This window comes from Alosa sapidissima, chromosome 13 (assembly GCF_018492685.1).
Source record: "Alosa sapidissima isolate fAloSap1 chromosome 13, fAloSap1.pri, whole genome shotgun sequence".
NCBI lineage: Eukaryota > Metazoa > Chordata > Actinopteri > Clupeiformes > Clupeidae > Alosa > Alosa sapidissima.
In genome coordinates, this window is record NC_055969.1 from 14,901,319 (window position 1) to 14,927,535 (window position 26,217).

Sequence of the window (26,217 nt, forward strand, 5' to 3'; positions counted from 1 at the left end):
TCTTTGGACGCCGCCATTGACTTACATTGAACACATGACATGTAAACAAAACGTCAATTATGTGCTCAAACTAACGCCGCTGACTTGTGCCAACAACCATTCCACTTTGATACGAAACTACATTTTTGTACAACATTTATACAGCAAAAATCACAGAATTTGGATCAAGTAGGCCTAATGTGGAGAAATCTCGAGATGAAGAAAATTGCCGATGTGTGACCCGGAGTCATGTCAGAGTAGGCCTAATGACATTCAAAAACGTACCTTTATATTACATTACAATTTATAAAGGAACGAAATTTCGAAAGAAAAACGCAATATGTTAGCTGGATGATGACACGAATATTAGTAAGGAAAAACAAGATTTTTACCGTAATGTCCTGTGAAATTACATTTGTTGTGGCGCTATTGCGCGGCACCATAGACTGTATAGTCTATGCGCGGCACGGCCAGCAGATGACATCATTGCACTGCAGCAACCAGGAACCAGCAATAAACCTCGACACTCGAGATTTTAGGGCCGTTGCCAGCCACGACGCACAATCTGAAAATCTGAATTGTGAAGTAGACCTACTCCATAGTAACGTGTGCCTGTTCATTGATTCCATGTCAATAGAACGAACCAAATTAGAATAGGCTAGTAATGCAATACTACATACAATACATATGTATGTATATATGCATGGATACTGTATTCGATGTCTTGGAACAGGTCTACTAATTCACTACATAGTACATCAACTGTGTTGGTACAGCTTACTGCTCTTTGATACAGTGGCATAAGCCCAGTAAAATGAAGTGTACCAGTTAAGTACTTACAATTACATATTACATGTTTGTTGTGTCATTGGTGTCTTGGAACATGTCTGCCATTACCCTACATACTGTAGTACATGTATCAACTGTGTTATTTATTAGGCTACTCTTTTGATACAGTGGAATAAACCTATTCAAATAAAGTGTACCAGTTAACATGTACATATTATATACATCCTGTCAATGATGCATGCATCCTGTAATTGATGTGTTGAAACGTGTCTGCTGTTACACCACACAGTACATGTGAATTAGTAGACCTGTTCCAAGACATCAAAGACACAACATACATGTCATAGTACATGTAAGTAATTAACTGGTACACTTAATAGGTTTATTCCACTGTATCAAAGAGTAACAAGGTTGTAGCAGCACAGCTGTTACATGTACACTGAAGACAATGAGGCCTTGACTGGAGCTAAGAATGATTTGTATATCAAATCTATCATGACCAGATTTACCCTATCCAGCAGGTCTCAGGTCAGCTCTTTGCCTCTGATGAAAATGTAGGCAAATTGGCAAAGTTTTGTAAAAGCACTCAGTATTTTATATGTAACTATATGTAGGTACCCACAAATACATAATGCAAGTATAATGATAGTACAGTACCTGATAGTACATGTTGTTACACAGGTTGTACCACTGTACCTAATTCGGTATGTACACTGTAACAGTGACACATTCAAATAAAGTGTTACCGACGAATTTCCACAGTAGTGGACAATAAAGACTTCTATTCTAGCCGACACGTCACATGTAGCCTACCAGAAGTGATGTTTCAGCTAGAAGTGATGGTTCATAAATTGACCCTCCAACTTTGCTGATGCACAGAACAGGTGTGCTGAGCTTTGTTTTTGCTCTTCAAAGTGTTGTAAGTAAGGTGGTGTAAGTAGCCTATAGGCAGGGGGTGAGACAGGTCAAGAAATATGGTGCAGTGAAACAGTACTATACAGTTGATTTTCAGAAGATGGTTTAGAGTAGTATAAATGAAATATAAATATGTGTACTATATTAGCAGTTACCTTATAAGAGCAGAATAAATATGGCTATGAATAACAATGTCAGTTGATATTGTTTTAAATGTTGGTGACACTACATTTATAAGGAGAATAGCAATAATAAACAATAATGTGAATGCAATATCAATGGGCAATAAATAGAAATCAACAAATACTATAACATACAAACAATGACTCAGAACAGCCTATACGTGCATGGTGAACAAATATGTCTTTACACCCCTGTTGACAGGTGCATGTAAAAACACAGAAAGCAGACAAGGATTCTGTTTTTATAACACATGTATTAAGCAATGAACATTTGAAGATGTATTGTTTTGTTCTTTTAACATCAATAGTACTTGTGCAGAGGTTGTAACATAATGATAAATACATGCTGTCACATTATGAATATATACCCTGTCTTGTCTTGCACATCAGAAGCAGCAGTACTATATGTTATTACATCGTTCACCATAGGGACTAGGTATGAGGGAGACTGAGCTGCTAATCTCTCTTAACAGGTCCTGCATCATATCTACAAATATCCATTCTGCGGATACGTCATCTAGTGTCTCAAACATAAGCAGGGTCTGATTTAGCGTAGGAGAGTGCTGATTGACAATAACATGGTTCAGTGGATTCCCATTGATGTTTGTGCGTTCTGTTTGACTGTACATTTTATGTGTGGCATCTCATCCCTCAGTTGTCTAACATGTTTTCTCACGGCTACTGATTGCATCAGCAGCTGAAAGACCAACTTGTAACAAGGTCCCAATTGTGGATAGGTACACCCGTTAACAGTCCTTGCGACCAATGACATCCGGATCAACTACAAACTTTTGATTGATTTTCAACAATGAACAGTTAGTTCAGTGTAATATGTTCAGCTCTCTCCCCCATCTTAAAAAGTCAACATTATATGACCCTATTTTTACATTATAGCCTACATATGTTATAGCCTAACCCTTATCTATAGGTGACTGATGAGATTCATGTTAGCATATATTCATTGGCGACACAATTAATATTGGAGCTATTTCACTGTTGCAGACCCCGACGTGCTTGGTAGCCTAGGCTACGTAGTCATAGGCCAACATGAGACTTAGGCCCCTGTGTCGTCATGACTTAGGTTAGCCTATGTACTTACTGTTGTTATTATCTGTAGGACATATTGTCTGTGGAACACAATTGTAGGCTAGGCCTAGCCTATATTTGATTTTCAGTAAGCTTATATATCAATGATAAAGCTTCTTTACTTTTTTTGGTGCAATTATTATTAATGTTTTATTTATGTAGGCTATCTCTTTAATGTTACATTATTATTTTGTTAATTCTAAAGACATAAATCAATAAATCACCACAAACACACGCGACTGTAGCCTAGGCTTCTTCTGTAGCCTACCCTGCTTGGCTAACAACGCCCCTAAAATCAGTGTAACCGTCAGCTCCTCGAGGCTTATTACTTAAACGAAGTTACAGCAGCTATTAGGCCCGAGGTGCAGTGAAATGGCGTCATCTGGTGGTCATACAATTCACCCGCTATTAGATCCGTAGTGCAGGATAAGTATGGCAAGCCATTTTAACATTTACCCGCTTGACTGCATATGTATTGCAGATATCTGTAATTCAGTTTTGCCTAGTCAAAACGAACATTTTAGATATCCACAATTGAATTCTTCCTATCCATAATTGTCATTTCAGATATCCACAAAGACATTCTTCCTAGGACAAATGACGCCACATTTGCCATTCATTTCTATGGGGTTTATCATTACGGATATCTACAATTCAGTCACAGATATCCACTATGTGAATTACGGATATCTGCAATTGAATTTTAGATATCTGTAATTCCAGTTAGAGATATCTACAATTTGACTCTGACTAGTCATAACTCCAGTTGAAGATATCTTTAATTCACCTCAATTCAAGATATCTACATGTTCCTTTTCAGATATCTTGAATTAAGTTTTGACTAGGCGAAATGACATTGTAGATATCTGTAAATGGAATTATGACTAGTCAAAATTACGTTGTAGATATCTCAAACTGGAGTTAGGGCTAGTCATAATTTGATTGTAGATATCTATTATCAAGTTTTAGATATCTTGAATGAGTTTTGATTAGAGATATCTGAAATTGGAGATATCTATAACTTTCATTCTGCCTAGTCAAAATGTAATTATAGATATCTTGAGTTTTGACTAGGCGAAATGATTTTTTCAATTACAGCCAACACCATTATAAATGGAGTTTCCTGTAGATGGTGCTGGTGCATTTAGTAGCCTAGGCCTACTAATTTATGTAGGCTACGAAACAGAGATCAAGCCAGTGGATAACGTGAGAGTCTAATAAACCACAGGGTGTCCCTGAGTTTTAGTTATTTTAGATGTCAACAAGACATTACAGCCATGACTGCTTCTTCTTCTTCTATTCATAGAAATAAGGAAATAAGCCCACTTCTTCTTCGATTATGTTGGGGAGGGGAAATTAGCCTACGGACAGAGAATGTCTAATAAGTAGACGGGCTCTGCTACGGATCTAAAGAGCAACGTCTTGCACAATAATTTGCACTAGTCGTAATGACGTTTGAGATATCACCTTTCATTCTGCCTAATCAAAACTGAATTAAAGATATCTGCAATTGTCATTTAAGATGTGTAACGAGTTGAATATTGTTTTCAATGACGTGATGACAGATATCTGTAATTCAGTTTTGCTTAGTCAAAACTAAATTACAGATATCTCTATCTGACGTTTGGACTAGTCACAATTACGTTACAGATATCTTGAATGACAATTCCAACTATCCAAAATGTAATTGCGACTAGTCAGAAAGACTTTGTTGTTGATATCTACAATGTTAATTCCAGATAGTCAAACTTAGCGGGTAAATGTTAAAATCGCTTGCCATAGGAGAAGTGGATATTCAACCACACCATCCTTCAGGTCGCAGCAACACGTAGGCGTACTTTATGTGCTGTGTCATGCTGCCATCTAGTGGTTGTGGATTGTGTAAGTATATAAGTATAAGTATAAGTATATATACTCTTTTGATCCCATGAGGGAAATTTGGTCTCTGCATTTATCCCAATCCGTGAATTAGTGAAACACACACAGCACACAGTGTACACACAGTGAGGTGAAGCACACACTAACACAAATATGTGTTACAAATATGTAGTTTCGTATCAAAGTGGAATGGTTGTTGGCATAAGTCAGCGGCGTTAGTTTGAGCACATAATTGACGTTTTGTTTACATGTGTTCAATGTAAGTCAATGGGAGCCGGAAATCCATAAATAGCGGTGACCAAAGGTTATTTCTCCGGATAGCGAGACAGCGGTCTATTAATCCGGTCTGCGACACTTTTGGAACACGCTGCTATTTAGACATGAGCAGGAAGACACAAAGTGTGGCCGCCCATTCATCTCTGTTGAACTACTCGCGAAGTAGCCCAGACATCACATGAAAGAACTTTTTCTTATCTTTTATTCGGTTGTGAATATGGCGGCGTTCTATTTGATAGTGACGTAGGTGGCACCTATGAATAGCCGCTTGCTGTGATAAACGGTTCGCAAGGAAATAACTTTCAAGAAATATTCATATTACTGATCAACATTTTGGACAATGAGTGTCATCCACTCCACAGCACTATTGTAAAGCAGAAGAGCCTGATCAGCTGGAGACTTTGCTCACTGCCTTGCACAACAGACAGACTGAGGAAGTCATTTGTCCCCAGGGCCATTGAACTGTTCAATGCTTCACTTAAGGGAAGAAGAGAGATAGACTTCTCCGCATAGTCTGTCTGCCTCTCCACCCTCTCCATGTTTGGGTACTGTCTGTCCACTAGCCACTTTTTACCACTGTCTGCCTCACTGTTTGCGTGCTATATTAGCACATATGCATAACCCCTCCCTCCATGCCACAGCCGGAATGTGGCCACACTTATACCTTTTCTTAATAGTTGTATATATATATAGTTTTTTCTATAGTTTTTTTTTATATATGACCTTGTCTACTCTCTGATATGTCCATTTCTTTCCACAAAACTCACCAGAATCATTATTTAAGGGGTTATTTTTCATTTTTGTCTACCGGGGGGGGGGGCATGCCCCCCAAACCCCCCTAGAATTGCTGAGCTACTACCATTTTCAGGTGGACAGGGGGGCCCTTTTCATGTCTGTGCCCAGGGGCCCAGTGGCTTATAATCCTTCCATGGCACGGGGTAAAAACACTGGTCTTGTTTCAATAAATTACTTATACATTTTGAAGAAACTTTTTTTTACATTTTTTTAGATAAATCAGGGATTAGGCTATACATAGCAAAAGAGTGAGGGCTGACATTTTTAAAATTAGGTTTAGGGAAAAATTTAACGCAACACACTATGACATACTATGATATCACAAAATCTCACTCCAGCCAAACACCCAAAGTCCCTTCAGTAGCCTAACGGTTGATTCACTCACGTTATCAGCTTTCACTCCGTCGACCCGTCCTCTTTGGAAAGTGGTCTCGAATCTTCCTCCTTTAAAGCAAGATCAGACCCCATTAACCGGCACTTAGGGCGCAACTATTACGAAAAAGTGATAAAAGTGACTACTATCATGTAATAACGTGATTCACACGGCTGCGTTAACGCTCACTCAGTCTTCTCTTCGTCTCTGTCTCCCTCCTCGCGCACGTCCCCCACTCAGCCCCCGTACCCTATGCCCGTACCTCTGCTCTGATTGGCTAATAGCTTTTTTTTAGGCATTCTGTCCTTAACTAGGGCAACTGGCATGGGCAGTGTAGTGATATTACGAGGAGTGTGGAATTATTCCGTTTTTTGTTCAGCGTTAGTCTGTACATTTGCATTGTTACCCCGCCATCGGTGATACCTTTAAGTCTTCTTGTGTTTGTAAAATGTGCTGAATTGGCTTCCACATGGTCCATATTGATCTGTAAGTTTACATATTTTTACAAGTTTACAAAGCCATTTGCCCCATGTCATGAGACTAGCCTAACATGTGCTGAAACTTAACACCTTTGAGCACTGTGTGCTTGATTGTGGTTAACAGTCTCTATTTGGAAACCCAAGCCTCCATTAAATCTTTAAGTAGGCTAGGTTCTTCTTGTGACAGCGGGGGTTTTTGGGATAGTGTGACCAGACGAGTGAGAGTGGGTCTGCAGGTTTAAAAGATCGGGTGGACCGTATAACCGTTTTCGAGGTCTCGGTGTGGAGTCACTCACCATGGTGTTGCCACTAAGTCTTTTCTATCATGCCAGGTCATCTCCCTGATATCAGGCCCTTTTAAGCTAAAGGAAAATACCTTTCACTTATTGGTGGTATATTTCAGATGCCTTCACGTTCTAAATGTGTTGCTCTTCAGAAAATACGTTTTTTTTTCAAGTGATTTGGGATTTTGTGCCAGCAAGCAGGTGACATGTTCGCTCTCTGTAAGTTTTGCACACTCTTTTGTGTGTGAGGTCATTAAGCGTCGTCATGGCGACTGGGAGTCGGTAACATGATGGCAGAACTGAGCCCTGAGGTGCCTCACCGAAATTCCAGAACAGATCATCAGAGAAACGACACAGAATGCCGCGAAGAGAAACAGCAAGGAAATTGGAGGATGGTGAGTGAAGCATAATATGATGTGCAACCTGAGCTGAAATTAGTTACTGTTAAGGTGAAAATCAAACATTTAATTGAGATATTTTACATTTTAACTTTTTGTCTGATTTGACTATATGACTATGATTTGAGTATGAAAATGTGTTATTGTCATGGAAGTGTCAGAAATAACAGATAATAGTAGATTATTTGTTACTGATTGTTGTTATTATTTCATTTTTTTATATATAAATTGTAATTATTGTAATTGACCATTCTAAATGACTTGTTAGTGTACACAATGTTGCATTAAATTTTATGAGAGAGACTAATTTAGTTATGACTTGTTTCAAGCTGACCATGCACTGGTATGTTCTGTGTTCCGCTAACCTGACTGCAGTGGGAATAGATATTGACGGTGAAGTGGAAACCGGGAGTGAGGGTGAGTTCAGATGATTGTGAACAGATGGATTGGTGAACACGATGAGCATTGTGTTTATGACCTGCTATGTATGTGTGTGTGAGAACCTGTTTCTAAAGTGAGTATGTCTCAGTGACTGTCATCTGATATGGGTGGTTCCCTCATGATTACCTGTGGCACAAGTTTAAGCAGTAAGGTTTAAGTTTAGTTGGTGAATGATCACCTACAGAGTGTGTTTCTGGAATGAGTTTACTGAGGATGTTTTTGACTCTCCTCTGATACAGTATTAAGAGGTTGCTTCTTGATGATTTTGCAATAGTTTTTGTTGACTTTGTTGAGATTATAGGTTTAGTTGGTGAATGTCCATTTTTATGCATGCAGAGGACACCAAGCCCAAGGCCAATGGTAGAGGAAGGCAAGCCGCGGGCAGAAGGGGCAAAAGAGCGATGGAGAGCGAAGATGCAGAGGATGATGAAGACAAAGAGGACGAAGCTCCTCGGAACAAACGAGCGGCCAACAGGAGGAAGGCGGGAAAGAAAGCCAAGGACACTGAGGACGAAAGCGAAGGGGAGTCCAAGGCAGGGGGCAGAGGGAGGAACAAGAAGGGGGGAGGGAAAAAAGGGAAGGAGGAGCAGAAGGGCAAAGGGAAAGGAAAAGACGATGATAAAGAGGAGCAGAAGGGCAAAGTGAAAGGAAAAGGGAAAGACGATGATAAAAAGAAGAAGAAAGGCAAAGGAAGCAGGTACAACACCATCTACCTGGGGCTAACAGGGGCTAGACTAGAAACTGAAGTATTCATGAAATGTGTGGTGAAAAGAGAGAAATGTAAATGTATTGACCCGGTCCCTCCCTTTTCCCATGAAAGCTCGGACTCCAAGACCGATTCTGAAGAGGAGGAGTCCATGTCCGAAGGAGAGTTGGCCCGACTCACGGAGGAGGTGGAGGAGAAGAAGAAGCTCATTGCCAACATCAGAACCAAGCCATGGCGGATGAGACGCCGCCTGACAGTTCTCAAGTAATGCACCATGGTGATAAAAAGCGGAATCCATGACAAAATCAGTGGTGTTGTGAAGACATACAGGTTTAGGTGGTGGTGTCATTAGGTTATTATTCAAATTGTCTGTTTGAAGACTGCGTTCAAATAGTCTATTTGCGTGCAACTAGTTTGTTAAAGATGATTAACATTATTTCAAACATAAAGTGGTTGGTTGGTTCTGGTTGCAAATGAATTTCAACAGTTTTCAGACAATAACGTACCTTGGTATGTGGGCAATATCAGATGATATGCTCTGAATAGAATGATGCCAACCATTTGTGAGAAATCAGTTATCAGCGGAAACCTTTGATGAAGTAGAAACTTCAAAGAAGAGTCACATTTCAGAACATCAGGTAAACTGGCACATCGTAGAGGAAGTAAGGGAAATAGAAGGTGTGAAGGCAGATAGACAGAAAGAATAATGAAAGAACAAGAAGAAGATAGACAATATCTAGAAATGAGAAAGAATTCTCAGAAAGTCAAATTCTATTCTTAGAAGATATGCTGACAAAAGCAGAGGAAATAAGACAGGCGCTGGGTATGCAAGAAAGAATTAAATAAAGTTAAAAAAGCCAAAAAGTCAAATGCATAATGGCAAATAGCTTTACATGCAAACCTTGGCATAGAGTAGATGTCATCATTCTCCAGCATTAAAACCTAAAGTGATATAACTGCACTAAATATTGTGATTTTAATTGTGTATTTCCAGAGAGTCCCAGGAGTTTGTAGACAAATTTGAAGGTGCTCTGGGGGGGAAGGGCAAAGGAAGAGCATGGTTTGCCTACAAAGTGATGATGAAGAAGGTAACAACACGTTACCCTGTAACAACAATGATTTTTTGTATTGTGAGAACTGACATATTTAGTTGGTAATTTCCTTATGCCTTATTGGTTTACAGAAATGGATCAAGTTTCAGAGAGATTTTGAAAATTTCAGGACATCCTGCATACCATGGGAAAGGAAGATCAAAGAAGTGGAAAGTAATTGTTTCCCTAAACTTATTGTGCACTATTTGTCATGTTATTGTGACTAAAATGGCACAGAGAGTGTGTCATGGAATTAGACTCAGTCAATATCCCTCTCATATAGAATAACCGATTCACTTATTTGAAAAGAAGAAGATAACTGATAGAACTTATTTGAGGGAGAAAATATGACGGAAAGTACACAAAACATACTGCAATCATGTGGAGAACTGTGGTACATCAACAATGTTAGCGCCCTTAACAATTGTACATCTTTGTTCAATGCGTTGCATGAAATATTTACCTCTGCATAAAACATTTAGCTAATTTACTGAGGTAAATTTGCAGAAATTGGCTTGGATGCACTTTAATCCTATGTATTTGTGACTGGGTCTCCAGGTCACTTTGGGTCATCGGTGGCCTCCTACTTCATATTCTTGCGGTGGATGTACGGTCTGAACCTGGTGCTCTTCAGCTTAATGTTTGGGCTTGTGGTCATCCCCGAGGTCAGCAGTCACTCAGAGGTCACATTGTTGCTGTGTAGTGTAGTTTGAATGTATACATTAACATTTCTAATAGGTAATATGATGACAGGTTCTAATGGGGCTACCATATGGATCCATACCTCGGAAAACAGTACCTAGAGCTGAACAGCCTACGGCTATGGATTACTCTGTTCTTATGGACTTCAATGTGAGTTAGCTAATACAGAATACTCCATCTAACCATTCTTGTAATTCATAATGCAATTTATATGTATTAGTAACTAATCTATCATAAAGCCCAGACAAATGTCAACATTTCCCTGTACATTTTTGTGATATATCTGTTATATATATTATTCAAAAAGTCAAAGTGTTGGTTAAACTACACATCATTTTACATCTCTATATATAAATATATTGCAGGGTTACTGCAAATACTCAGTGCTTTTCTATGGGTACTACAATGACCAGAGGACCGTTGGGCCTCTGAAATTCCGACTGCCACTCTCTTATCTATTGGTAGGGATTGGAATCTTCGGCTACAGCCTCATGGTTGTCATTAGAACGTGAGTCCACCTATAGCACCAGTACAGACTGTTGAAGATATTGCATTTTCCTGTAATGTACAGTTAAAGTGGATATAAATTGAAAAGAAAAACATGTATGTTGTCATGTTGTTTCATGTAAGAATGGCTAAAAATCAGGATGTCGGCGGCGGGGATGATGCGGATAGTGAGTTCACTTTTTCCTGGAAGATGTTCACCAGCTGGGATTACCTTATCGGGAATCCTGAGACAGCGGATAACAAATACGCCTCAGTCACCACAAGCTTCAAGGCAACAACACACACACTCACACTGTATTAATAGGGACAGTGGTAGTGTAGTGGCTAAGGAGCTGGGCTAGGATACAGTAGCCTGAAAAGATGTGGGCTAGGATACAGTAGCCTGAAAAGATGTGGGCTAGGATACAGTAGCCTGAAAAGATGTGGGCTAGGATGCAGTAGCCTGAAAAGATGTGGGTTCAATTCCCGCCTTCCACTGTTGGGTCCTTGAGCAGGGCACTTACAGTAACCCTGAGTTGCTCTGGGGACAATGGCCCTTGTAATATAATTGACATATGTAAGTCACTTTGAATAAATTAATAAAAGTAAATTATTATTCAGACACATATACTAAAGACATCTGTCAGTATCAGTGATGATGGATAAAACTACAGCTGAATTGGCAAATGACCTTGTTTACTTCATCATTTTATTCACAACATGTAACATTTTGTTATAATCCTTCCTTTTACAAAGTATCCCACAGGAACAACCTCATGTGACGCTATTTTAAATTTGCAGGACTATGATTTTTGTTTTTGTTTTCATATAAGGATAGGCTATGATGTCGCTGTCATTTGTGAACTCTTGCAGGAGTCCATCGTGGACGAGCAAGAGAACCAGAAAGATGAGAACATCCACCTGCGGAGGTTCCTGCGGGTGCTGGCGAACTTCATGATCACCTGCATCCTGGGAGGCAGCGGCTACCTCATCTTCTTTGCGGTCTCGCGGTCACAGGAGTTTGCCAACAGGGATGACATTGGGTGGTACGAGAAAAATGAGGTACTGTGGATAAAACAATTATGACCTAAACATGAGAACACGTGATCTGAAATAAGCAAGGATTCTCGTTTATTTGGACCACTACATTGATCACTGCAACAGCTACCTAAATATATATAAAAATAGGTTTCATCTACTGGTGGCACTCTTAAAGTATAGAATATGAAATTGGTCAAATGATGTTGAATGAATGTGAATGGAATAGCTCATCCTTATGACTTTCCTCTGTTCTCCTGTCGTAACAGGTTGAGATCATCATGTCTTTACTGGGCCTGGTCTGCCCTCCATTGTTTGAAACCATTGCTGAGCTAGAGGAATACCATCCCCGTATTGCCCTCAAATGGCAACTCGGTCGCATATTTGCCCTCTTCCTAGGCAACCTCTACACCTTCCTCTTTGCTCTGTTTGACGAGGTCAACAACAAGGTAAGCCACGGTCACGTGCATGTGTGCATGTGTACATCCATGTGTGTCACATGCATTTCTGAGAACAAGAGCACAGAGAATGCCCCATTACCATGAGTGATGGGACAGCCATGACAGTTTAGCCTGATATTGAGACTCATTCATTTTTAATGAGCAAGAATATAAGACTGGTCTAGCTGTATTGTAGTTGACACCATGCTATGATGTTGCATAATGTAACATTATACAGTAATTTTTTTCACTGTGTTTCATTGAGTATGCTGTCTCACTACAACAATTCCCAGTGACTTTAGTAGATGTGGTAATGACGACTATTCTATTCTATTCTATTTTAGTTAAATGTCTTTTGTCTTGCAGCTTGAGGAGGAAGTACACATTAAGAATAACTCAGTTTGGTTCCTGAAGGAGTACCTAGCCAACTTCTCCATGTACAACAACGACTCTGAGGCCACGGCTCCGCCCATCAACCCTGCTGATGCCATCCGCGGACCGTGTTGGGAGACTAGCGTTGGACTTGTAATTCTAACCATTTAGTTGGCCTCTGACATGCTATCTATTATGTTACTGTTTCTGTCCATTAGAATAGTGATGGGCAAGCTACTTGATATGTGTGGTGAGCTAAGCCTACTCTGCAATAAATTCAGCTTCACTACACAGAAGCTACCACCCATACAAATATAGCAAGCTAAGTTACAAACTGTCAAAAGAAGCTTGATAGTAGCTATTTTCAGTTAATCAAACTGCATGCCAAGTCAATGCAATTTTAGTGATCAAAACAACTGTCAGTCAGATAAAGGCTAAAATATGATTGGCATGAGTTATCTAACTGTTTGAAAATCGTCAATTATTCCATTCTCCCACCTCTTTCCTACTACTTAATTCGTTTTGTTAGCTGATTTAAGCTTAATTTTATTCATTGATGCAAAATGGAAAAGTAGGCCTAGTTCAATGAAATTCAATCACCGAACGCGTGTTTGGATGTCGTTGACATCTACAGGAACTTTTTTCTTTGGATTACACAGAAGGCATCTGAAAATATATTTATTTTCGTTGGTCTCGACTAAAGTGACGTACCCTACGTCTGAAGGTATGGCCATGGTCTAACATCATGCTCTTCAACGGATCTTGGGGTCTCTGCCATTCTGTCTGTTCCCTCCAGTGTATGTGTGTGTGTGCCGCTGTCTATGGTGTGTTGTCACCGTGAACATTATGGTGCATTCATGGCACTTCGGAATGACAAGGACCGCCCCCGTGGCTACTTTTGGTGCATTCATGGCACTTCGGAATGACAAGGACCGCCCCCGTGGCTACTTTGTTTTTCCCACAGCAAGTGTTCATGTGCTTTGTCGTCGGAATGTGTGACAAACACGGATGCCACAACAAAGGTTAAAACATACACTCACTAATCCTAAATAAACAACTGTATTTGCTTAAAATATAGTGTAAGACGCTTGTGAAAGAAAGATATGCAGCTTTCAAGTGACAAAAACGGCAAATTCCCAAGTTCACATTAAAACTGTTGGACATGAAAGGCCACATGGACTACAAACAAACTACAACGTGACGACAAAAGTGATGACGAGCCCCTAACTGGGCAACTCTGTTAGCAAAATCTACCCCCAGTTTCCGACCTCTGACTCACACATTACGTGGCGTGAATGACGCGGAATGATGATGTTTTCACTGGGAAAAAGTTTTTTCTGAAGCCCATGAACGCTAGGTTAGTCTGTATGCCTACGCATGCGCTTGTAGGCTACCCGGCGTGTTGTTGAGGATGCTACTGCGCTACTTGATCAATAAAAGAGCTTAGCTACTGAAAAGTTACTTGGTTTTGTAAATAGCGACGTTACTGCCAAGCTACTGATGTAGTTAAGCTAGTAACGTCGCTACAAGTAGCGACGCTACTGCCCATCACTGAATAACATCAGTTATATTCTCATACCACACACCAAGTCCATTACCTTGAAAGCACTGAAAGGTGATATGGTTTAAAAATGGGCTTACATGTCCACTTAACAGTAAGGACAAAAGAAAGGTTCTATCTTGTTTGTCTGCAACAGTGTCACACACTGGATGTGCACTTGCACAGTCCCAATGAGAATAAAAAAGGCAAATACAACACAGAGAAGAATATGGTTACAATTAGCAGTGAATGGTTTAAAAGGTTCACCTCACTGCCACTGAATAGGAAACTTTAACAATCAGTTAAAGGCACACCCTTACCCTTATATTTGGTTAAGATCCAATTCAGCAGAGGTTCCCAAATGTAAGACTACTCATCTGACTATAATTTCTATACTATAAGATTTAATTTCTAAAAATCTTCAGCGACCCACCCAAACATTTATTCACAACTCTGAGATGAGACTAATATAAAGTATTTCCTTATCATTTATTTAATGGAATTTGAATAATTACGCATGTATCGTGATTACAACTACCACTCCATTATAAGACAATTCAGTGTAGCATTACCCATAATCTGACAACCCTGTCAAATATGTTTCAGATCAACATCAAATGAACGTCAGTTTGAAGAATAAGCATATATTTCATTTAATTTTATTACTAGGTACTTTTGAATTGGAGCCATTATTTTTTTCAATATTTCAACCTTAATTACAAAATGCAAAATAAATAAAATAAAATAATGTAGGCTACCTCTCACAGCCCATCTGCAACACCTTGACGGTCTACCAGTGGGCCACGGCACACTTTGGGAAACACTGTGTTAGAGGATCGAGGTATAGTGACCCTCTACCTGGTATGAAAATTTAATCAGTACTTAGGTACTCTGTGTGAGTGGACACAAACACACACACGGAGGGACTGAGTTACAATACTCTCTGCCCCCACAAGGATAATAAAAAAGTAGCATGGACAGTAGTAAACACCCCAATATGATTATTTTAATGATTTCTAATTAAAGGCTAATAATATAAAGCCTATTTCAATCTAAAGTACCTCTTTACCTGTTACCTGTTAATCTAAAGTACTTCTGTCATTCACAGGAGTTTGTGAAGCTGACTGTTTCAGACATCCAGGTGACCTACCTGACTATTCTCATAGGTGACTTCCTACGGGCCTTCATTGTGAGGTTTCTCAACTACTGCTGGTGCTGGGACCTGGAGGCAGGATTTGTGAGTCTTTTTCATAGCAGATTCTGTGAAGAGTTATTATTTTCCTTGGCCATGGAGGAGCACAGTTAAAATCTCTCAAGTACTCTGCATGTTTCTATGACGCTATTCTTTAAGGGTTATGGATAACACATGCTTTGTAATGTACCAGAAGAATCTTTAAGAGAATAATAAATTAGTTTAGTCAGTGACATTCTTTGTTAGGTTGGGAGCAAGCCTAAATCAAATCCAACACCCATCATCAATCCTTTTACTGTTTTAATGAGCAAATACATTTCTATGTAAAGTACTTCTTTGGAAACTTTGGAACACATTTCAAAATCATGTGTGACATGGGTGCACTTAACTTAACTACTGTACCTTCATACTGTCTAGCCATCATATGGAGAGTTTGATATCAGTGGCAATGTCCTGGGGCTGGTCTTCAATCAAGGAATGATCTGGTAAGTTTTAAAACCCTGAAGCTGAACTTGCTGAACACTTATGCCTAGCTATCTGCATAAGTCTTCCTACAAATGAGTTTTCCATACCCTTGTTTTTATATGATCAATAATCTCCTCTTCAATTCTGTCAGGATGGGTGCATTTTACGCCCCTGGTTTGGTGGGCATCAACGTCTTACGTCTGCTGAGCTCCATGTACTACCAGTGCTGGGCTGTGATGTGCTGTAACGTGCCCCACGAGAGAGTCTTCAAGGCCTCCAAGTCCAACAACTTCTACATGGGCCTCCTCCTCCTCATTCTCTTCCTCAGCCTGCTGCCTGTAGTCTACACCATCATGTCTCTGCCGCCCTCCTTTGATTGTGGTCCTTTCAGGTACAGGATAATGTGTTGGAGTGTGGAGGGAGGAGGGACGTGGTAGCCTAGTGGCTGAGGAACTGAGCTAGCATACAGTAGCCAGACAGTTTGTGGGTTCAAGTTCCTACTGCCACCATTGTGCCCTGAAGCAAGGCACTTAATCCCAAGTTGTTCTGACTGGCCCTTGTAATAATTGACATAAGTCGCTTTGGATAAAAGCATCAGTTTAGTTTAGTTTTAGTTTATTGGTTTATTTAAGACAGGGACCATGTACAATTACTTAGAGTAAAAAGATGGCTTGTACCAGATTATAGCTAATTTCCATCTGCAGTCCCTGGGCAGGTATGAAAAATAAAATAGGATACAATGAAATAGGAACAACAAGCACACACACACGCGCGCACACACACACAGACACAGACACACACACACACACACACACATTTTCAATTAAAAATATACAGAATAATGATTAGGGCTGACAAGACTGATTACTTAAAATCCATTTTTTCACTTCACATGAGAAAGTATGGAAATCTGTAACACATTTTAGATTACTGGGGAGAGTGTTCCATGCTTTAGTAGCTCTAAAAGAGAAAGCTGATTGCGCAAATGCAGTGCTTCGATTTGGGAGGCTACAATCTCCCCTAGTAATGGATCTGGTGGCTCTGCCTATTCGTTCAGAGCAGGGTTGGACAATTTTTTTAGAGGTGGTGGAGCAGCAATTGTGAATTATTTTATGTATTAGGCGCATGTATGAGGTTTTCGAGGCTAAGCATGTTATACTTGCCCAGTATGGCACAGTGGTGGTACTGAATTGATCTTTTGTCTAGTATTTTCAGAGCTTGTTTGTAAAGTGACCAAATGGATTTCAAGGCAGTCCTGTTAGCCTGGGACCAGCTTGACATACAGTAATGTAAGTGAGACATAACCATAGTATTTACATAGGTCTTAGCAGCATCAACAGTTACGAATGTGTCTGAAATGAGCTATACTTCACTGTATTCCCCAGCTTTTTAATGTGTTTTTTAAAAGTGAGTGTAGAGTCTAAAGTCACTCCCAGGTATTTAAACTCCTCAACATTTTTTAAACTTTTTCCCATCTACGTATATGTTTGGAATAGTACTTTGTTTAAATCTATTTCGAAAGAACATGGTGACAGTTTTATCAGTATTTAATGTGAGACAAGAATTGTTCAGCCACTTTGTAACTTTAGTAAGTGTTTGCGTCAATTTGAGGGCAACCTGTCCTGGCTCTTTGCCACGTGTAAACAGGACTGTGTCATCAGCATACATCAAAATCTCCACACAGTCACATACCGATGGGAGATCGTTGATGTATGTGCTGAACAAAAGTGGTCCCAAGATGGAACCTTGCGGTACCCCCATGGAACATGCTCTTAAGGATGATGTTTTATCCTTTATCCTAACACATTGGGCACGACTTAACAAATATGACTCGATCCAGTCTAGTACACTCGGGGACAACTGAAAGCTAGTTAACTTAGGAGTACACAGTGGTTCACAGTGTCAAAAGCCCTTCGTAGGTCTAAGAACACAGCACCCACTACTCCTCCCTTGTCAAGACTAGCCTTAATGTGTTTAGTAAAATAGCTGCATGCAGTGTCAGTAGAGTGGTTAGCTCTAAAGCCAAACTACATGGGATGCATTCGATTTTTTGCGTTAAAGTGCGCTATTAACTACTCTGACACTGTTTTTTCAACCACCTTAGAGATGGCTGGCAGTATACTAATTGGCCTATAATTGCTGACATCCTGTCTATCCCCTGCTTTAAAGATAGGAGTTACTATTGCTGTTTTGAGAGCATCAGGGAAAATGTTTGGATACGTTGACAAAATTTGATTTATTTTGACATCTATATGATTAAAATTCAGTAGTAGATTGTAGATTTATTGTCTACAACCTTTAGTTGTTGAGGTTCTAATGCATTGCTGCACAATTCTAATACAGAATCAATAAAATAATCATTAAAACTATTGGCAATTATTAAACTATCATTCTGTGAAGTACCATTTATTTTAAGCTGTAGGGGTGCACTCTTTTGTCGTTCTTTTCCTGAGAGTTGTTCAATGGTTCTCCATAATAATTTTGAGTTGCCTTTTGCTTGTGTTATAATTTCAAGGAAATAGTTTGCGTTGGCCTTTCTAAATTGCAATGTCTTGTTTCTGAGGCTTTTATATATTAAGCGGTCAGTATCGAGTCCTGACTTTAGGGCTACATCCCTTTCCTTAATGAGTTGCCTTAACATGGTTTTAAACCAGGGCAACGTTTGTTTTCGAATGTTTTTTGTATATTTAGATACAAGATATTTAATAGTATCCAATACGTTTTTGCAGGCCTGTTCACTATTCTTATCCTTCACAACATTAACCCAATTTGTTTGTCTAAATTTATTTTTGAAGGGCTGCATTTTTTTCTTTGGGATAAGTGTGTTATGATTTTTCCCTTCAGGTGTGAGTTATGATTTTTCCCTTCAGGTGTATTCTTATTTCTAAGTCGCTTCTTTGACAGCTGCCTTGTGACCAGGGTGAGATTGTGGTCTGATAATCCAGTGATTAAGTTATATGTTTTTGATATGCGTTCTGTTATTTGTAAAAATAGAGTTTAGTACAATAGAGTCTTTGAAGACCTTGTTATCCTTGTTGGATTTTCAATTAGCTGAGTTAAGTGAAATTTATTAGCAATATCCTTAAGCTGTTTCCTTCTTGTTTTATCTATCCAATTCAGATTGAAATCGCCCATTAATAGCACTTCTTTACCTTTACATGTTTTAAGTATAGCAGACAGTTTATCTAAGAACATATCATTTTCAGATGGTGGTCGATATAGAACAATAACATTTAAAGACATTTCAGGAGAAAGATTAATGGTGACACCAACACATTCAATATCATTAGGCAGGTCAAGCGGTTTACACTGAATTGGTTCTTTTACATAGATCATGACGCCACACCCTTTGCCATGCCCATGGTCTCGTCTGAAGACGCGGTATCCTAGGCTATTATAAACCCCTGATGGAGTGGATGGATTTAACCACGTTTCGGACAAACACAGATAATCAACATTAGAGTCTGTCAGCAAATGTTAAAGTGCCCATATTATGACTATTTTTCAACAAGTTAAAATAGGTCTATGAGTTCCAGAAAACATGTTTCTGAAGTTGTTTGCTGGAAATAGCTTGTAGGAAAAGATTCTTACCTACCTCTATTACACTCTTTTTCAGTCCCTGTCAAAGTGTGCTGTTTCTGCTGCTCATTACATATTAATGAGCTGCTGCTCACTTACCCACGCCCCACTCCATTAACTGTTACCAGGGTCATTCGTGCCAAATCAACAAATGCCTCCAGCCTAGCCTGACCATCTTGGCTTTGCTTCATACTTTATGTTAATAATGCTAAATATTACCCAACAACTACTGTGCAAAGGTTTAAGCTTGTATCTACATTATTTTCTGAGATATAGGCTTAAAAAACAGTTGAACTCGTAGGCGTAGTGTGGAGAGGTGGGGTGTTGATTAGCCTATGCAACGTCTGAAACATGGCAATTCAAAATCCCCTAACTATCTACTACACCTAACCTAACTCCTAACTATCTACTTCGTTTAACATAGTATAGCCAGTAGCTAACACTTAGCCTACCATAATCTCTATGTAAAACGGTTAGCTTGCTAGCTAGCTATCTAACAGTGGAACTTCAGTAGCCTACAACATAAGCTTAGCTATCTGTAGGAAATATGTAAGTGATGGAATTAGAATGAATCCCATGAACAAACAGATAACTCTTACACCAACCTTATTTTGTGCCTTTTATTCACGTTTGTTCAACGATTTAGTAAGTATCCTATAAATCCTTTTCCCTGCCCACTTAGATGCAGCTCCATAGGTTTCCATTATATTCACGTAACGTAATTGCCCTAAAAGGAGGTGGTGGGTGGGAATATTGAAATGTTTCGGCTTGTGACGTCAAAAGCCTTGCCGATTTTGACCAGCTCACCCTGGAGGCCTGAAGCACCAGAGACACACAATAACACATCAAATCCCGGAAAAAGTGATTTTTTCATAATATGGGCACTTTAAAGTTGTTCCGTTTTGGATACTAAACTCTTTATATTTAGATGTCCACCAAAGATCCCTTTGGGTTTTAGCTTCGGATCCCATAGAACTTTAGCATGATTAACACAGGGGCGCCACCAAGGGGTGGCCAGGGATGGCCGCGGCCACCACAACACTCTGGCCACCCCTGGCTATGTGGCCGACGGACGCAAAATGTGTCGAAATTCACACCCATTATTCTCTGTTGAATTGCTCACTCAGTACTTATCACACATAAATTACACAGATATCATGTGAAAAGCTTTCCAATGATATTTACAATGTAAAATTAACGTTGGATATACATGGCATTTATAATGATATTTCCATTGTGCACACAGCGCTTTGTGTATCTCCACACCCATTATTCTCGGTGGTATATCTCACAAACACTTTGTTCAAAACATAGCAAACCATATATCAAAATAAACAGCAGACCTTACCGAACACCAGGATATGAAGCATTCCTCTGTATAGTAACATGATTTACAGTACAGTTCAAAATAATGAACTTGGTTTCCAAATCAAATAATCAAAAGTTGGTCATGGCATGCACAGATCAACAGTGCTTTTGAATAGATATTTCTACCAGCATGCTTCAGGTGGCATGGACGCAGCACAAATTATTTTGACTGTACTTTTAACCCCCCCCCCCCCCCCCCATTTTGATGTGCCACCCCAAGACTTACAATGGCCTCCCCTGTCAAAATGTTCTGCTGGCGCCACTGGATTAACAGTCTGAAACATCTTAGTTTTCTGTTGTTTTGTGGCCGCAATGCTGTTGTTGCACAGTTGTGCGGATATCAACGTTGAAGTAAGCAGTCCGCATTTCGTATTATCCAGTTTAAGAGCATCGATTTCAGTGTTACCTTGTTCTTTGATGTAATCAAATCGCTCGCCACTGGAGAGGTGAATCCCGGCTTCCGCAGCAGGCCCAAGGCCGCCAGGTGTAGTGTAGCCGTGCTGGCCATCTCCAAGTCCCAGCGGAGTTAGATCAAGTTTGTCTTGAAGCCTACTGTTTCCCGACCCAGGGTTAAGATGGATGTCACCGCAAAGAAGAAGGATGGTACACAGCATGGTCACAAACCTCCGTTCACCAGGAAATGTTCTCGCTTTTGCGTACCCGGGCGACAGCGCACGATATCTACATGCCCAAATCAATAAGTTACAGTTACTGTCTCATACACACGTGTGCACATATATATGCCAACCATGAATTCTTTGTGCTGACGTAGTCATGTTTTTTGTATTCTTCAGTTATCTTTCACTATTCCACCTGAGAATCACTATTACAGCTCATAGTTCAGCACATAGAGAGACAGAAAAAAGATGATCAATCAAAAAACAAAACAATGGTGTGGTATGAACCAAAGCTCATTAACACTTCACTTTTGCTGTTCACCTTCATTCCTACTATAGTGGTAAAGCGAAGATGTTTGATGTTGTCATGGAAACAATTGACCTGGACCTGCCGGCCTTCGTAGGGACGCTGTTTGGTTATGTGGCAAACCCAGGGCTCATCATACCAGGTGTTCTGCTCATGGTGTAAGTGAATAGACAGTAATGTCTATGAGATGTCAAAAACTGTCTCATGCATTGATGACATGATCCTACTGTAGTAGTTACACCAAGTGATTCAACCTGACATCCTTTTTCAGAAGTGTTTACAATACAATGTGCAGAGATGAAAGTAGATGCAAAATCTTTACGTATTACATTTATAAAGTGGACACTTTGCAGTGAAATTGCATGTACTATGTGACACAGACGTGAGAGGAGATATATAACTCTTCGGTGATGATCTTTTATGTTAAAATATGTGGAATAAGTGATATTTTTTCTTACAGGCTTGCCATATATTACCTGAACTCTGTAGGAGAAGCCTACAAGAATGCCACCTTGGAGCTGAAAAAGAAGATGCAGATGGCATGTACAAACTTGACTTGCAGTATACTATAATTTTTGACCATGAACAGTAGTCCAGTCAACATCTGGACTAGATGATGGCATTATTATAGTCGTGTCCTGTTTTACTCGTTGATATTTCAGTTCAGTTCAAAAAATAATCTTTTATTTATTAAGCATGTTACTACTAGGAGCACTACATTTTGTGGGCTTGTCTTCATAATAACCTGCCCCAATCTATTTTGAAATTCTCTGTTCGTAGGCCAGAGATGAGGAAAAGAACAGGCGTAACAACAAGGAAAGCACCAACCAGCAACAGCAGGACCTGGAAGACCTGCTCCCGAAGCGATCTCTGGCACCTCCCCCTCCCCCAGAGAACAACACCGGTGAGAATCTCTCAATTAGTTATATGCTACACAACATGAAGACCAAATGGTATAGGACAAAATACATTTAAAAAAATGGACAATCTACATTGTAACAAAAAACCCAACTCACTCATAACCCAGTCAAGTCATCTTGTTTTGACCGAGCTTTTGTGTAATAAACTTTACACTACATGTCACGCTGACATCATGACACACTCAGTCAAAGCAACATGGCAATTGGAGTGCGCTGCAAACTTTTTTAAAGTGTATAACTGTAGGGTAAAGCTTTACATGCCTGTTTTGTGTATGTCTAACCATAGATATATATATAATAAAGGCTAGATGTCTCGTCCGCGCTGCTGGCCAATGGAGGTCAATGTCTGCACCTCGCGGCCATCTTGCCACAGTCAGCTCGCTAACTCATAACTGTGTTTTAATGGTGCATACTGTAATAACAGGTAGTGACCTGAAGGTGTCATTGTTATAGCCTGGGGGCATTGTTCTGCCTTTAGTAGAAGAAGAGATATATTTTACATCAGGTACCACAGAGCAAAAGATGGTTGATTACGAAGATACTTCCTGAGAGGCCATTTCCTGTCCCTGGAAATGTATGCAAATAGGGTAGCAGTAGTACACGCCCCGCACGGGGGGGGGGGGGGGGGGGGGGGGGGGCACTATTCCCCATTTATGCAGTGATCGGGCTCCCTTTTTAACATTGAGGTCTATGGCAGAATCCAAGAATTTTCCAGAATTTGTCAAAGCCTTATTTTTCTGAGCAATGGATGCACATTTCGGACATGGTATCATGATCTCCAAACCCTCCTCCCCATTTCAGGATGACCCTCCAGTTGGGAGAAAATCAACATTAATGAAGGTGTACACCAAGTTTGTTTTGTACTCCCCATGCATCAACCATGTGAAACCGAGGCGTTCAAACGTCAGTCATACGTCAGTGACACGCCTCTGTGCAGGCGGAAACTGAACCAGAGCCCGTCTCTGACTGAATGAACTAGGTGGTTTCTGAACTAGGACGACCCATCTTGCTACGCCTTAATTATCTTTGACAGAGCCCACCAGATAGCTTGCCTGTGACAAGATGGCCGCCGGTGATGCCGTTAGAGACTCCGCCATAAGACATCTAGCCTTTATTATGTATATCTATGTGTCTAACCTTGTTCATTAGAAAAAAAAGAGGAGAAAGGTGGGAGGGGGACCAGAGTGAAGCCAGGTGCTGCAGGAGGCGTTAACATGCAGAAGGATGTGTCACTGGCATCAGCCAATCCGAACGCTCGAGGGCCAGTGACCCGGGAACCTGCACCTCGGGGACCAGGGGCACTTCCGGGAAACCCACAGGAACGTGGCGCAAGAGGTCGAGGACGAGGTGCCCCAAGACAATAAACAGCCGCAACCCCTCGCTAGTCTGCTAATCGCTGATCCATGTCACTTTTTAAGGAACAGTTGAGTAACATTGCACTTTTAAGAGGTGTAGCGTAAACACTAATCTCCTTTTAAAAGCAATATAAACAGTAAATTAATGTGTGTTGGAAGTCTGAAATGGTGTGATATGTTAAACGACTTGAGATTTTATGGACATTGTTAGTTTAAGATAAATTGTTGTTATTTTCATGTTGAAAATTGGTATCATTTAAGTAGAAATTCAATATGGCTGAACATTCATTTGATTGTTGACTTATTGTTGAAAACAACTCTAATGTATTATTACCACTGATTTTTTGTCCAGTTTATTATAATCCTGGAAGAGCATTAGCGCATCTTCACTATGGCAAAATAAGCTAGGATGATCTACAAAGCATTTAATTGTTTATTTTTTTTATATTATGTTGTAAACCCAATCTTTATGGCCTACTGGTAGGGCAGCTGTGGACTACTGGTTAACGTTTCGGACTTGTAACCGGGGGGTTGCCGGTTCAAACCCCGACCAGTAGGCACGGCTGAAGTGCCCAGTTAGTTAAAGATGATAGACTACTACATCCTCCCTGTTTTTCTTCTATATTAGACCCACTGGCCAGTTTGCCTAAAGGTCAAACAGGTCCACAGATGAAGCAATAACATTTGCTTTGAACACTGCTCTCTCTCATCTGGATAAGAGAGATGTTCTTCATCGACTACAGCTCCGCTTTTAACACCACAGTTCCATCTAGGCTTATCATGAAACTGAGAGTCCTGAACATCTGTTCCTCCCTGTGCAGTTGGATCCTTGACTTCCTGGCCACTGGCATTAGACCTTAGTGTTTTTTTGCACTTGCCACTTTAGTTTTTGTATGATCTTCTCTTGTCTTCTTTTGTCTTAATGCTCACCCACACTTTATTCTTTAAAGTTGAGCTGGCTCTTGGGCATAATAAATTTAATTTACTGATAAATACTTTTATGAATACATGACAATAAATTTGAACTTGGATTGCCTTAATTAGACTGATTTGTGATCACTCATCAAGACATCACTTGGGCTTCTTTACACCAAACCTCACCTAAGCAGGTGGAGATGGATATGGAGGTAAGACGAATAGGCCTAATGGAGTACGTTATAACAGCACCATACGTTATGAAAAGACACAGACAGTCAGGCCGGGAACATGAGCGCAGTGCAACTTCCGACTGCTGCAGGACAACATAGCCTATCACGTCTTTTTTCTGTTCATGTGTTGGAATATGTCACTGTATGTATTCACGCTTTGATCATGGACAGACAAGTAGACAGGTCCTCTGCTGGAAACATTAGGCCTATTTTTGGTCAAAGTTTTCTCCATGGATTCCTGGTCAGAACCCCTATTTCTGATCTGATGAGCATCTGTTGTGTCGACCAGCCATAAATGCTAGATCAAATTCTAGACTCTTTTCCTCAGTGGCTCCTCGTTGGTGGAATGAGTAGCCCAGTGCTCTCTGTTCCTGTGATTGTTTAGGCCCAAAAATTCCCCGTTTTGGGGATATAATTGAATTTTGATCTCTCCTAATGGGCTCATTAAACTGAACACTTATTTAAGCAACTTTCAGTGAAAATGTTGCAAAGTCATCTGCTGACAGTGAAGTAGCTGATGGCAGTGGTGGAGGATTGAGAAGAGACTTGAAAGTTGAAAAAAGTTTTCTACTGTCAGCTGCGCTCTCAATCTTGCTCTGATAGAATGTATTTTTTGCAAGTGTAACAGTGAATGAAAAAGATGATAGCAAAGACTGGTAGTTACTAAGATCATTTCCATCTCTGGATTTACCTCATTTTCTCTCAGCAGCTCTAAGTATTACTATTATTAATATAATATAATGTAATAATAGTAACAATATATCTAGCAGAGTGATAAAATATTATTTTTTGTAATTCCATCACCTTTATGGAACTATCTTGTTTCTTATATCAATTAACATTTGTCAAAATGTTTTTAATAGGTAATAGGCTTAGCCAAAAGTGCAGGCCCAAAAAAATCACCATTTTGGGGATATTATTGAATTTATATTGAGTTTTTGGGAAAATGTCTAAATGCCATATGTTTTAATCTGTTTAAGTTAAGGTACCCAATTTATTTGAACTGTAGGCTATTT

The 26,217-nt window shown here is 39.9% G+C and overlaps 1 protein-coding gene across 5 annotated transcripts; it reads left to right on the forward strand.

Annotated features, from left to right (window-relative positions):
* The first annotated feature begins 7,153 nt into the window (after positions 1-7,153).
* On the forward strand, positions 7,154-25,010 carry LOC121679601 (transmembrane channel-like protein 2-A). 5 transcript variants are annotated; one of them, XR_006021353.1, is made up of 21 exons: positions 7,154-7,431; positions 7,764-7,851; positions 8,212-8,572; positions 8,696-8,845; positions 9,576-9,669; positions 9,765-9,846; positions 10,231-10,337; positions 10,426-10,524; positions 10,740-10,882; positions 11,005-11,152; positions 11,734-11,922; positions 12,168-12,347; positions 12,705-12,863; positions 15,359-15,487; positions 15,860-15,927; positions 16,059-16,298; positions 21,811-21,936; positions 22,239-22,317; positions 22,559-22,682; positions 23,848-24,121; positions 24,682-25,010. XR_006021353.1 is itself a non-coding variant. In XM_042058431.1 (20 exons), the coding sequence occupies exons 1-20, from the start codon at positions 7,324-7,326 to the stop codon at positions 24,060-24,062; spliced, it is 2,889 nt and encodes a 962-aa protein (XP_041914365.1). In that variant the 5' UTR covers positions 7,154-7,323; the 3' UTR covers positions 24,063-24,254. The 5 variants fall into 5 exon arrangements, 4 of the variants coding, with proteins under 4 accessions (XP_041914365.1, XP_041914366.1, XP_041914367.1 ...); XM_042058431.1 differs by lacking the exon at positions 24,682-25,010 and having other exon boundaries at positions 23,848-24,254; XM_042058432.1 differs by lacking the exon at positions 24,682-25,010 and having other exon boundaries at positions 7,810-7,851; positions 23,848-24,254.
* Positions 25,011-26,217: the final 1,207 nt, after the last annotated feature.